Source organism: Phyllopteryx taeniolatus, chromosome 12 (genome assembly GCF_024500385.1).
Source record: "Phyllopteryx taeniolatus isolate TA_2022b chromosome 12, UOR_Ptae_1.2, whole genome shotgun sequence".
Lineage (NCBI taxonomy): Eukaryota > Metazoa > Chordata > Actinopteri > Syngnathiformes > Syngnathidae > Phyllopteryx > Phyllopteryx taeniolatus.
Genome location: NC_084513.1, coordinates 12,598,908 through 12,611,632, shown reverse-complemented (window position 1 = coordinate 12,611,632; position 12,725 = coordinate 12,598,908). Strand labels below are relative to the sequence as shown.

Below are 12,725 nucleotides of genomic sequence, written 5' to 3'. Positions count from 1 at the left end.
TTTTTCACCCTGGCAACTGCAGAAAATTCCTATAATGCGTTTGGATCACCCAACCATCTCCTTCCAACTTTAATGCAGCAGTTTTATAGTTTTGATTTTCCAATACAGGTTTGTAATTTTGGTCTTAGTCTCACATCATGGTCAATATTTGTCCACAGATCAGAGTAGCACATGTCATCCGGACCAGTTTCAGTGTCCAGACCATCGCTGCATAGCCCCCAGCTATGTCTGTGATGGCGATCGGGACTGTGTGGATGGGGCAGATGAGCAAGGATGCAGTGAGTAGTCATCAGCCGCTCATACCTTGAAGAAACTCTGTTTGTAGTAGACTAGACATTTATTGGCCCAGTTCATTCAAAGAATCAGTCCATTCGTATGCATACGTTCAGTTTCATACACATTTTTACCAGTCCCCTAAAGTCTCGGTAAAACGAAAGAAACATTTGCTCTGTTTGTTGAACTAATTTCCACAGTTGCACAACAATATAGGTCAGCATTTGTAAATCACAAATGTGAGAATATAAGCTTTACCATGCTCAACTGGATCTTGCAGTCTACAACTGCACTCTGAACGAGTTCAAGTGCTCCCGCGGTCACCAGTGCATCAACTCCCTCTACCGATGTGACGGTGTTTTTGACTGCACAGATCGCTCAGATGAGCAAGGCTGTCGTAAGTAAATGAAACAAAATGTTTTATTGTACCCACCCGACACTATTAGATAACACAATCTGATGATAATGAAAAATTCTGCCTTTCACACAAAAGGAGAATAATAAACCAGTGACGTGCGGTAGAGTTCATAGCTGGCGAGGCACCAATGACAGTGGAACAACTTGTTGAGTGGGGGGTGGCACAGTACTTCAAGGGGCACTTTTTAACACTCCCTTCCCAAAAACTAGTCGTCGCTGGGGTGTGTGTGTGTGCCTGTGCGTGTGTGTGTGTGCGTGCGTGCATGGTTGGGGTGGGGTGGGGGTGGGGGGCACATGCCCCCAGTGTCCCCACGGTTCCGCCGCCTATGTAAGGCACTAATGTTAAATTATCAGCCTGATAACATGTAGGGGTGAACAATTAACCAAATTCTAACCGATATCACAATATAATGGAATATAATTATCAAATCGCAAAGGCTGCGATAAAAAAAACAAAAAAAACAACGCTAACGTGACGAGCAAGCACGGTGCATAGGGGCTTTTACAGCTTCGGGGAGCCAAGCAGCCGTGAGTCCCTCGCAATTGATCGGAAACAATCATCATAGATTAAGCATAGATTAAAGGTTTTTAATGTGCTTTTAAGTGTGTGAATTACAACAAGAATAATTGCTTTACTAATAGGTTTTTTAAAAAAAATTTCTACATCTGAGTAATTTGGTAGTTTGAGGTCTTTGCTCAACAACTTCCACTTTGGACTTCTGCACGATTCAAACCTTTTACTTCCCAGGCCAAATGCTAATGGGCTGAGCTACTGCTGTCTGAAAGGGAATGATAGGAAATCAAACCCATTGTAGTGAGAGCATCAAATCATAACAACAGGAACACCATAATAACTAGAACCACTGTTTTTTTAAGGCAGAATTGGCCATGCTGTTCTTCAGTTTGATCTCAGTAGATTTTGCAGGTGTTCCTAATCTTTTTCTACAAGTAATGCTATGATGACATTTTAATGGTGCTTCTGCATGTTCTGCAGCGACCAGGCCTCCAGGCATGTGCCATCATGAGAGCGAGTTCCAGTGCCAGTCAGACGGCAACTGCATCCCGTCAACCTGGGAGTGTGACGGTCACTCGGACTGCGAGGATGGCAGCGACGAGCACCATGCCTGCCCACCTCGCACCTGCCCTTCCTCGCTCTTCCGCTGTGATAATGGTAACTGTGTGCTGCGCAGCTGGCTGTGCGACGGAGACAATGACTGTAGAGACATGAGCGACGAGCGAGACTGTCCCACGCCGCCTTTCCGATGCCCGAGCTGGCAGTGGCAGTGTCCAGGCTACAGTATGTGTATCAACCTCACCGCAGTGTGTGACAACACTCCTGACTGCCCTAACGGTGCAGACGAGTCTCCGCTCTGCAGTAAGTCACTTCATCAGCCCTCTAAAAATTTAGCAAAGGTATCATTTCTTAACAGTATGCTCATATTTGTCTTTCTTTGCGTTGCGTTCAAATCATGCATGTGTGATTTGACTTGTGTTAACCTGAAAATGATTTGTGATTTTCCTTTCTTGCTTTTCTCACAACTTTCAGACGAGCCTTTGCCAGGTAGGAACAAATACTATACTAATACTAATACAAATACCGAATTGATTCATTAGTAACACTTTTAGTGCATTGCCCAACCAAGAAAAACAGTCACACACTAACAATTTTATTTTGATTTCACCACACTTCTTCCTCAGTAATTGTTCATAAGTTTTTTACTGATAATGGATAAAAACCACGACTCTCAATTGTGTTTTGTGTTCCCTAAACCACTCCTTGACTAATTTGCGTCAAATAAATCAGGGCATCGTCATATTTAATGCTAGTGCCATCAGGAAAGAAATGATAATACCAAATAATGCTCAATCGGTATTACCGATGGAGAAACCCTATTTTTAGAGCACATACATTTTGTTAAATGTAGACCTGAGCAATCTGATGCAATCCCATCAGTTTTATACATGATGGCTGCATTTTCATCCAACTCTCTTTTCGCCATGCATCACGTTGGATGATCACCTATCAATGTCATTCAAGATTTTTTTCTGACCAAATTTCCTACTGGAAAATGATTGTTCAACACGATTCTTTAAGATACACTTATAGTAGTTCCACCAATTTCTTTAGGTGTTTTTCTTTGCTTCATTCAGGCCAATGACATAGTATTAAAGTTTATGAGATTACAGTTTCCAGCACCGCATCAGTTGGGGTTAAATAACTTGTTATCAACTGAAACAGAAATTGCAACAATTATCCAGTAGAGTTCTTTTACGTATTTGCATGGTTAGATCCAGTTAGTGACTTTTTCTTGACTGGGTTGTTTGTTTGTCTGTGGCTGTGTTAAAAATAGAACAGCATTTCTCTAAACAAAATAGTTCTGACTGGTATTATTCATGCATGGTATTCTTTGCGAACGCATGTACACTACTGATTTATAACCAAGCTGGTTCTGACTTGCTTTTTTTATTCTTCCAATGTAGATCAGGAGAGCTGCTCTGACAACAATGCTGGATGCACCCATGGCTGTATCCAAGGGCCCTTTGGGGCCCAGTGCACTTGCCCTCTGGGCTATCAACTGAGTAATGACTCCAAAACCTGTGAGGATATAGACGAATGTCATCCTCCTGGACTATGTAGCCAGCATTGCTTTAACGACAGAGGCTCTTTCCGGTGCCACTGCCATGATGGTTACACTCTCGAAGAGGACCAGCGGACCTGCAAGGCCTCAGGTGAGTCATTCATTTATTTTCTGTACCGCTTATCCTCACCAGGGTCATGGCCGTGCTGGAGCCTATCTCAGCTGACTCTGGACGAGAGGCGGGGTACACCCTGAACTGGTCGGCAGCCAATCGCAGTGCACATATAAACAAACAAGCACTCGCAGTCACATTCACACCTACGGGCAATTTAGAGTCTTCAATTAACCTACCATGCATGTTTTTGGGATGTGGGAGGAAACAGGAGTGCCCGGAGAAAACCCACGCAGGCATGGGGAGAACATGCAAACTCCACACATGCGAGGCCGGATTTGAACCCGGGTCCTCAGAACTGTTAGGCAGATGTGCTAACCAGTCGGCCAACGTGCCGCCAGGCCTCAGGTGATGAAGCATAAACCTAATAATATCCTGCACTTTATTTTCCCCTATTTTCTCATTTTTAAGTTTATTGCGCTCCACTATAGTTTTGCAGGAATGAGCTACAAGGGGTGCTTTGCCCATTTATTCCCCCTCATCTGCCCTTGCTGCTCGGATTCCTTTAGATAAGTTAAATAACATATATGTCAGTCAGTGTTCATCACTTGTGTAATTAGGACATTATCTCAACAAAGAGCTGTTTATGGGGAACGTGCCTGTTGCACATAGATAACCTGCTGAAAGGAATTGTAACACAATAGCTCTCATTATTTGTCCAAAAGTGCATTCCCCAAGGATGGATATTTGATCAGGCTCTATTTACCAGCCATTTCGTAGAGATGAGTGGACATGCACAAGCTAACAAGCGATCCTATTAGCATGATAATAGACATGAGAAAGTATATGATGTCTTTTAACAGATTTTCGTCAAGCCTTCTTGTTGGTGGCCAGTCGAAATCACATCATACAAGATGACATCACCACTCAGCCCAACGTGGTACACTCGCTGGTCCGGGATGGACGCAATATCGTGGCCCTTGACTTTGACTCAGTCACTGACCGGGTGTACTGGTCTGATACAAGCCAGGACAGGATCTGGAGCACTCATAAAAATGGCAGTGATCGAACTGTGGTGAGTTTTTATCCTTTGTGTTGATAATTGATCACTGCGCATGTAAACATGTTGGCTTAAATTAAAGATGTGTGTCGACAGATATTTGACAGCGGGGTGACTGTGACAGAAAGCCTTACTGTGGATTGGGTGGGCAGGAACCTCTACTGGAGTGACTACGTTCTGGAGACAATTGAGGTTTCCAGACTAGATGGTACTCATCGAACCGTGTTGGTCAGCGAGAATATCACCAACCCCAGAGGCCTGGTGCTGGACCCAAGAGACAGGTCAGAGCAAAAGCTATGCAAGAAAAGCAATGTCTCTGTGCTATAATCCAAATAGTTGGTGTTAAAAGTTTTATTTTGCAGCGCTCACCTGATGTTTTGGACTGACTGGGGGAGAAACCCCCACATCGAAAGGGCCAGCATGGATGGGAAACTGAGAACCATTATCATAAGCAACAAACTGTACTGGCCCAACGGTCTTACCATAGATTATCCCAACAATTTGTTGTACTTTGCTGACGCCTATTTGGATTTCATTGACTACTGCGATTATAACGGCAAGAATAGAAAACAAGTTCTGGCCAGTGACCTGGTGAGTCTATGACATGAATCAAATATCAGACATGTATCGTATGGACAAAAGTATTGCGCCACACCTTTTACTGAATTCAGGGCGTATTATCCAGTCCTATTGCTATAAAAGCAAGCTTCCTTCCCAATCTGTTACGCACAGAGTGTCCTGAAAGTCACTATAATATTTTAAGAAATTCCGAAAAATTGCAAAAAAATCAACAAAAGAGTCATTGCAGTTTTGCTTGCTCGACTTCCCATCACGTTCCAATCCCTTGAAAACTAGCTGTATACCTCCACATAAGCACATCCATTTTCGACAACCTTCAGCCAGCTTCGGACACAGGCCTTAGACGTTTTGCAGCATCTCGTCTGCGACCTTACTGCTGACCATGCAGACAGAGCTTTCGTCAAGCTGTGACAAGTCATTATGTGTAAAGTTTAGGGGAGAGCTGACCCCATTTGAGGGATGAATTGATCTTTGGATGATTTCCAGTGCAGCCGTCTGGATAGACTTTCCGTGCCTTTGCGCAAGTGCCTGCGCTAGAGGTTTGGTGTTTTCATCAGTGATGGTAGTATCAGGCCTTTTCCTGTGTGGTTTGTAAAGAACAGATCCTGTTTTGAGAAACTTACCTTTGACAGCATAAATTGCACCACACGTTGGAGCATTGTGACAGCCATAAAGCTTCTCACACTGGCATTGAATTGCTGTTGGGGACAGAAAAACTTCTTGCCAGGCAGGCAATTTTTTCAACCCTACTCCAATGTCATTGGCAAGCCATGGCAAGGGAATGATGTGCTTACAAAAACTGAAAAGTCTAATGCTGATGTCCTCACATCTGTCCAAATCATACTTGATACAAAAGTGAAAAAAGGAAGTGTATAGTGACTTTTGGGACACCATGTATATGGTTTTCCATGGGCAACCAGCTCCATGCAGCACCTCTATATTGCATTCTGATGGACCAGTCTGGGTTTGACGAATGCCAGAGGAATGACACCTGTGTGACAGCTATGGTTCAATTAATGTGTTGGAGGGATGATACAATGGATTTGTTTTATTTGGCTTGACTACTACTCTGTAAAAAAATCAATAGATTTCAGAATGGCATGTAAAGTGGCCCAATGCTTTTATGCATACAACATATTCTTTTGAATCGGAAGTTTGAAGACAATGATTGTTCTTTTCTTTTGCTACTCTCTGTAAAAAGGTTCTTCAACATCCCCACGCAATTACCATTTTTGAGGATTTTGTGTATTGGACCGACAGATACATCAATCGCGTGATGCGAGCCCATAAGTGGCATGGGGAGAACCAGACAGTGATGCTTTACAACCTCCCTCAGCCAATGGGTCTTGTGGCAGTGCACCCAACACGGCAGCCAGCAGGTATGGTCAAGACATGCACCATTTCACTGCATTATAACCTCTTGGGCTAGCAGTCTAAATTGGTTTGGCACTTTGAGGAGTAGGTAATGCTGCATTTTATATTTCCATCCACTTGTTATCCCCTATGAATCATTTTAGAGAGCAGGTAAAAAAGTTGTGTCTCCATACATGTATTCTTCCTCACATTTAATGTTGTGTGATTCATTTTGTAGGTAACAATCATTGCTCCCAGAACCCTTGCACTCACATCTGCCTGCTCTCAGCCATTGGACCAAGGTTCTACTCATGTGCGTGCCCCTCAGGGTGGACGCTGGCAGCAGACCAAGTCACGTGTACCAGAAGTATGTATCCTGTCTGTGTTCAACTAATGATTGTATTTCGTCAAACAGTGGTTTAATGCCTTTGGTTATTGGCTATTAGGATTAACTTATTTTTCTACAGTCACTGATTCTGTAGTAGTGCATACGCCTTGACTTCAGTGCAGGCAACGTGGGTTCAGTTCCCTCTCACTGACGGTGTGAATGTGAGTGCAAGTGGTTGTCCTTGTCTATATGTGCCCTGTGACTAACTGGCGACCAGTTCAGAGTCTAGTCCACCTTTCCGCCGAAGTCAGCTGGGTTAGGCTCCAGCACTTACCGACCCTGAACAGGATAAGTGGCATTGAGAATGGATGGATGGATGGATGTTTCTTTTTTTACATGAGATGGTCAAATTATGAAAAACAATCCACAGTGAGATGCAGAGCAGATTTACATAACTGAAAAGCACAATTATAATCACATTGTTAAGATGTCTACAAAAACCTGAGCATTATCTTTGTCCAATCAACATTTTTGATACAGCTCTTGTATTGATCTCATTGCATTATGCAGGGGTACCTAATGTTGTACACAGCTTGTATTGAATCATATCGTTCTAATGTCTCATTCAGAATTTTAAAAGTAAATTTCCTCATTTTTAGTTTTTGTTATTTGGTCAAAAGTGGTGGTCATTCTGGCTTATTTCCCCCATATTTTCAATGTGTCTCATAGTCTCCTTAGAGTCCTCTTGCCAGCTATGTCTCGACACAAAACATAATAGGAATCGTATAGCTATTTAGGTGTATTATTCTAGGCCTAAGGAGACAAGGAGCCTTTAGTTAAGAGTCCGAAGAGTCTCCCTTGTGTCGACAACTTAGCTCATCTCAGGTTTCTGCACATGAAAGACAACACTGTCTCCCCAGAGGCCAATGATTATCTAGGAATTAAATTGCCCCTCAACAACTGATTGATTCTAATCTGTGCTGACTAGGCAAATCAGAATCTGGAGCATACTTTCACTCATCAGTAGAAAATAACTCTCAGGAAATGTGTGCCTACGGACTTGTTTTACAATTCAGAAGAAAAAAAAATGTATTCATTTTTCAATGTCCTTTTTACTTGTAGTTGAAGATCCTTTCTTGGTGGTGGTGAGAGACAGCATCATTTATGGCATTTCCTTGAACCCGAATGACAGAAGCAATGATGCAATGGTGCCTGTGGCCGGGCTTCAGAATGGCTACGATGTTGACTTTGATGACAGTGAACAGACCCTTTACTGGGTTGAGCACCCAGTGAGTTACAGTCCAAAAATACTATGCCCAGTCACCCACTGGTTTCATAATATAGTGCAAGTGACACAACACAAGATTCCCAGGACGCATCTGCCTTTGACAGTGATTTCCTTATCATGTGTCCTTATTTTCCTTACAGGGTGAAATCCACAGAGTGAGGTCAGATGGTACCAATAGGACAGAGTTTGCCCCAGCAGCCATCCTGGGATCACCTGTGGGTCTGGCCCTGGACTGGATAACAGAAAACCTCTACTATACCAATCCGTCAACACAGTCAATTGAAGTGAGACAATTTACAAAAACTTTAGTTCGTTTCAATATGCTGTAAAATTGGGGACAAAGAAAAGTGACCCATGTGAACAGTAATTGTTTGTGCTGGGCAGGTTTTGAAGCTGAGAGGGGAGTTACAGTACAGGAAAACTCTCATCACAAATAATGGCTCTCCAATTGGTGCTGGCAGTCCTGTTGGCATTGCTGTGGACCCGGCACGTGGGTAAGCTCTATTTAACACCCAGCACTTCCCCGCTGAGCCTTTTCAATTGCTCTACAAGGGTTAGCCCACTTGTACAGAACACAAACTCACTTGCTGACCTTCATCCTTTACATGCTTTTAAGCAAACTATACTGGACTGACCAAGGGACAGAGAGTGGCATCCCTGCCAAGGTGGCATCTGCAGACATGGATGGCTTGAACCCTGTTACGCTGTTCACCAATAACCTGGATCACATCGAGTTCCTTAGTGTGGACATTCAAGATAACAAGCTGTACTGGGCTGTTACAAGCAGTGGCATGGTTGGTCTTCACTCAAACAACATGTTTTCCTCATCCTGTAAGACAACCACTGACACTAATTGTGAATGTCCACAGATTGAACGGGGAGATCCAGATGGGACTAACCGCGTAACCATCGTGTCAGGTTTGGCTCACCCCTGCGGTGTAGCCATCTATCAAAACTTCCTATACTTTACCGACCGAGACTTTGAGGTTATTGAGCGCACGGACAAGTTCACAGGTGACGACCGGGTCGTGCTACGGGACAATGTGTCTGGACTCAGAGTTCTGAAAGTCCATTATCGAGAGAGTGAGTAAAATGCAAGTCTTACCAGACGAAACATTACGTACACTTGCCTGTATCAAACATTCTGCTTTTCCAAGGATAGAACTGCTCTAATCATGATTACAATATCACAGATGTATTTAACATTGTTAATTCCCTCATGAATTTAATTCAAAATATTAAAAAGCAGAAACCTTTCATTCATCCATTTTCTTTGTTCATATGAGGGTAATTAAATTTTGTATACAGGCCCAATCTACCTAATTTTCGAGATTTGAGCCGTCACTGGGACGATTTCTTTGTTTTGACTTGTGAGCGTAACCTTGAGATATGAGCGCTGTATGGTGGCAGTGACCTCAACACACTTTGGCAAAAAGGGGACAATTAATTAAAAAAGAGGCTTCAAGCTGTTCAATGCCACTCCCAGTTGAATTACTGTCAAACTAAACATCCATCCATTCTCAACACCGCTTATACTGTTCAGGGTCACGGGCCGCTGGAGCCTATCCCAGCTGACTTCGGGCAAAAGGCGGACTACCCCATGAAATGGTTACCAGTCAGTCGCAGGGCACATATAGACATGGACAGCCATTCACACTCACACTCACATTCACACCGTCACTGAGTGGGAACTGAACCCACGCTGCCCGCACCAAAGCTAGGCGAGTGTAGCACTACACCATCAGTGACCCATCAAACTAAACATTAAACAAAGACTTACACGTTGTGCATTTAAAACAACCAAACCTTAAGAACGGACCGCCAGCGGAATGGTAACATAATTGAAAATTCCATTGAGGTGCTAATGCTAACTGTTAGCATCAAGAGTCCATCCATCCATTTTCAGTACCACTTATCCTAAGTAGGGTCGCGGGCGTGCTGGCGCCTATCTCAGCTGACTCTGGGCGAGAGGCAGGGTACACCCTGAACTGGTCGCCAGCCAATCGCAGGACACACATAGACAAAGCACCATTCCCACTCACATTCACACCTATGGGCAATTTAGAGTCTTCAGTCAAACCACCATGCATGTTTTTGGGATGTGGGAGGAAACCGGAGTACCCGGAGAAAACCCACACAGGCACGGAACAACAACAGAACATGCAAACTCCACACAGGCGAGGCCGGATTTGAACGCGGGTTCTCAGAGCTGTTAGGCAGATGTGCTAACAAGTCGGCTACCGTGCCGCCCACAAACTGTTTAATTCTTTAAATTGTATTTATGTTATTACTCTTTTTTTTTAAAAAGTACATTATAGAGTGCTATTTTTCTTTCTTAAAAAGACCATAATATTTGTTTTTTTTTGGTGGGGGGGGGGGGACTGGAACGGATTGATGACATTTTCAATGGTGAAATATGATTTGAGAAATTGTGAATGTGAGTGCGGATGGTAGTTTGTTTGTATGTGCTCTGCGATTGGCTGGCAACCAGTTCAGGGTGTACCCCGCCTCCTGCCCGAAGATAGCTGGGATAGGCTCCAGCACTCCCGCGACGCTTGTGAGGATGAGCGGCTCAGAAAATGGATGGATGGATGTACTGTATCGCTAAACACCACTGTATTGTGGCAAATGAGTACACGAAAAAAAAAAACCTCAAATGTTTCTAGCAAATTACTGATAGTTGTTCTTCACATATTCAGCCTCTGCAGGCATAACCAACGGCTGTACCAACAACATGGCTGCGTGCGAGCATCTGTGCCTGCCTCGGCCGCAGGGTCTGTTCACTTGTGCCTGCGCCACAGGCTTTAAACTCAACCCTGACAACACGACCTGCGCACCTTACAAGTCCTACGTTGTCATCTCTACGCTGTCCGCTATCAAAGGCTTCAGTCTCGAAGGGGCAGACCACTCTGAAGCCATGGTGCCGGTAGCTGGGCGAGGTCAGTCATTTTTTCAGTGCTGCCAATGTGTCAAGAGATGCTAACTCATGCAAAGCAATGTATGGCTATTATTTTCCCCCCAATAACCAAGTAGTCATGGCTTCTAACAGGTTTATTTTGCTCTTTCAGGCCGCAATGCTTTACACATCGATATGCACATGGCATCTGGTTACATCTACTGGTGTGACTTCAGCAGTACTGTTATAGCACAGAACGGGGTCAGAAGGATCAAGACAGATGGCTCAGGATTACGTAGTATAGTGACAACTGGGATAGGACGCAATGGGATACGTGGCATAGCCGTGGACTGGGCTGCAGGTATGCTGTTTTATTCCTTACCATATACATACATTGCTCTGTATTAAAGTCTTGATCTTCAAAGTGACAGGATCTTAAGTGTAAACAGGGGAAAGTTGTCAATTTTTGCATTAAGGTTAACCCTCTGCAAAAGCATTGGGCCTTATTTACAATAATTTACATTTATTCAGAAAAAAATAAATAAAAATATATGTCAGATTCATCATATAAGAATATGCTTGATAACAATGATGATGATGATGATGGATTCATGACATTTTTTGACTTTGTACCTAGGGAATCTTTATTTCACCAATGCCTTCCTGACGGAGACATACGTTGAAGTTCTTCGCCTGAACACTACTTTCCGAAGGGTACTCTTAAAAACCCAGGTGGACATGCCACGCCACATTGTGGTAGACCCTAGAAATAGATACTTATTCTGGGCTGACTATGGCCAGAACCCCAAAATTGAGCGAGCACTCTTGGATGGAACAAACCGCACAATTTTAGTATCGTCAGGAATCATCACCCCACGAGGACTAGCTCTGGACCAGGAAACTGGATATGTCTACTGGGTTGATGACTCTCTGGATATGATTGCCAGAGTGAGCCCCCGAGGAGGGGAGACAGAGGTAGTCCGGTACGGCAGTCGCTACCCAACTCCTTACGGGATCACCGTGTTTGAAGGGAGTATAATTTGGGTGGACAGAAACCTCAAGAAGGTGTTCCAAGCAACCAAGGAGCCCGGCAGCACAGAGCAACCCGCTGTCATTAGAGACAACATAAACATGCTGAGAGATGTTACTATTTTTGACCAGCGCATGCAGCCATTCACTGCTTTTGAGCTTAACAATAACCCCTGTGTTGAGGCCAACGGAGGCTGTGCCCACCTTTGCTTTGCCCTGCCAACCATTGATGTTGGCAATGCTTCCAGAAAATGTGCCTGTGCGTTTGGGAATCTCGCAGCAGATAACGAGAGCTGTGTGGTGTCAAGGGATGACTATCTTATCTACACCACGGAAAGTACTGTGCGCAGCTTACGCCTGGATCCAGAAGACCACGCCGTGCCCTTCCCCGTGGTCAATGTGCCACGTACTTCCGTGGCACTGGATTTTGACCTCACTGACCGAAGGATCTACTTCACTCAGAGCTCAGGCGCAGGAGCCAGCAAGATTAGCTACATCAGCTTGTCGTCTCCCACTTCAGCTCCAGTTGTGGTGGCTTCAGGTAGGCCCTAGTGTTGCTTATTTTTCTTTTAAGACCATGTGAAGTGAAATCAGAGATTTTTATTTAAATACATTTGACATGTTTTAAGATAATTGCTGAAAACGTGCAAACGCTAAGAAGTACAGTATGTAATACTCAATTGTGGAGACATAGCGTTCAACTGTTATTCATTTTTTTGGGGTGGGAGTCATCCCTCCCCCACTATACTATAAGAACTTGAACGCCTTTGTTCGCAATTGCATCATGCAGTTAGCTAGCTAGCTATGTCTA

At 43.9% G+C, this 12,725-nt stretch overlaps 1 protein-coding gene across 2 annotated transcripts in view; it reads left to right on the top strand.

Annotated features, from left to right (window-relative positions):
• lrp2a (low density lipoprotein receptor-related protein 2a) overlaps positions 1-12,725 on the top strand; it is a 63,229-nt gene that overhangs the window by 19,654 nt on the left and 30,850 nt on the right. For both annotated transcript variants that reach the window (XM_061792529.1, XM_061792528.1), the window contains exons 23-40: positions 159-278; positions 554-670; positions 1,685-2,065; positions 2,237-2,251; positions 3,172-3,420; positions 4,245-4,456; positions 4,538-4,722; positions 4,804-5,032; positions 6,222-6,399; positions 6,612-6,740; positions 7,824-7,990; positions 8,130-8,273; positions 8,374-8,483; positions 8,606-8,783; positions 8,859-9,072; positions 10,689-10,928; positions 11,058-11,246; positions 11,523-12,455. In XM_061792529.1, coding sequence (XP_061648513.1) covers positions 159-278; positions 554-670; positions 1,685-2,065; positions 2,237-2,251; positions 3,172-3,420; positions 4,245-4,456; positions 4,538-4,722; positions 4,804-5,032; positions 6,222-6,399; positions 6,612-6,740; positions 7,824-7,990; positions 8,130-8,273; positions 8,374-8,483; positions 8,606-8,783; positions 8,859-9,072; positions 10,689-10,928; positions 11,058-11,246; positions 11,523-12,455 — 3,990 coding nt within the window. The remainder of the gene's footprint in view (positions 1-158; positions 279-553; positions 671-1,684; positions 2,066-2,236; positions 2,252-3,171; positions 3,421-4,244; positions 4,457-4,537; positions 4,723-4,803; positions 5,033-6,221; positions 6,400-6,611; positions 6,741-7,823; positions 7,991-8,129; positions 8,274-8,373; positions 8,484-8,605; positions 8,784-8,858; positions 9,073-10,688; positions 10,929-11,057; positions 11,247-11,522; positions 12,456-12,725) is intronic.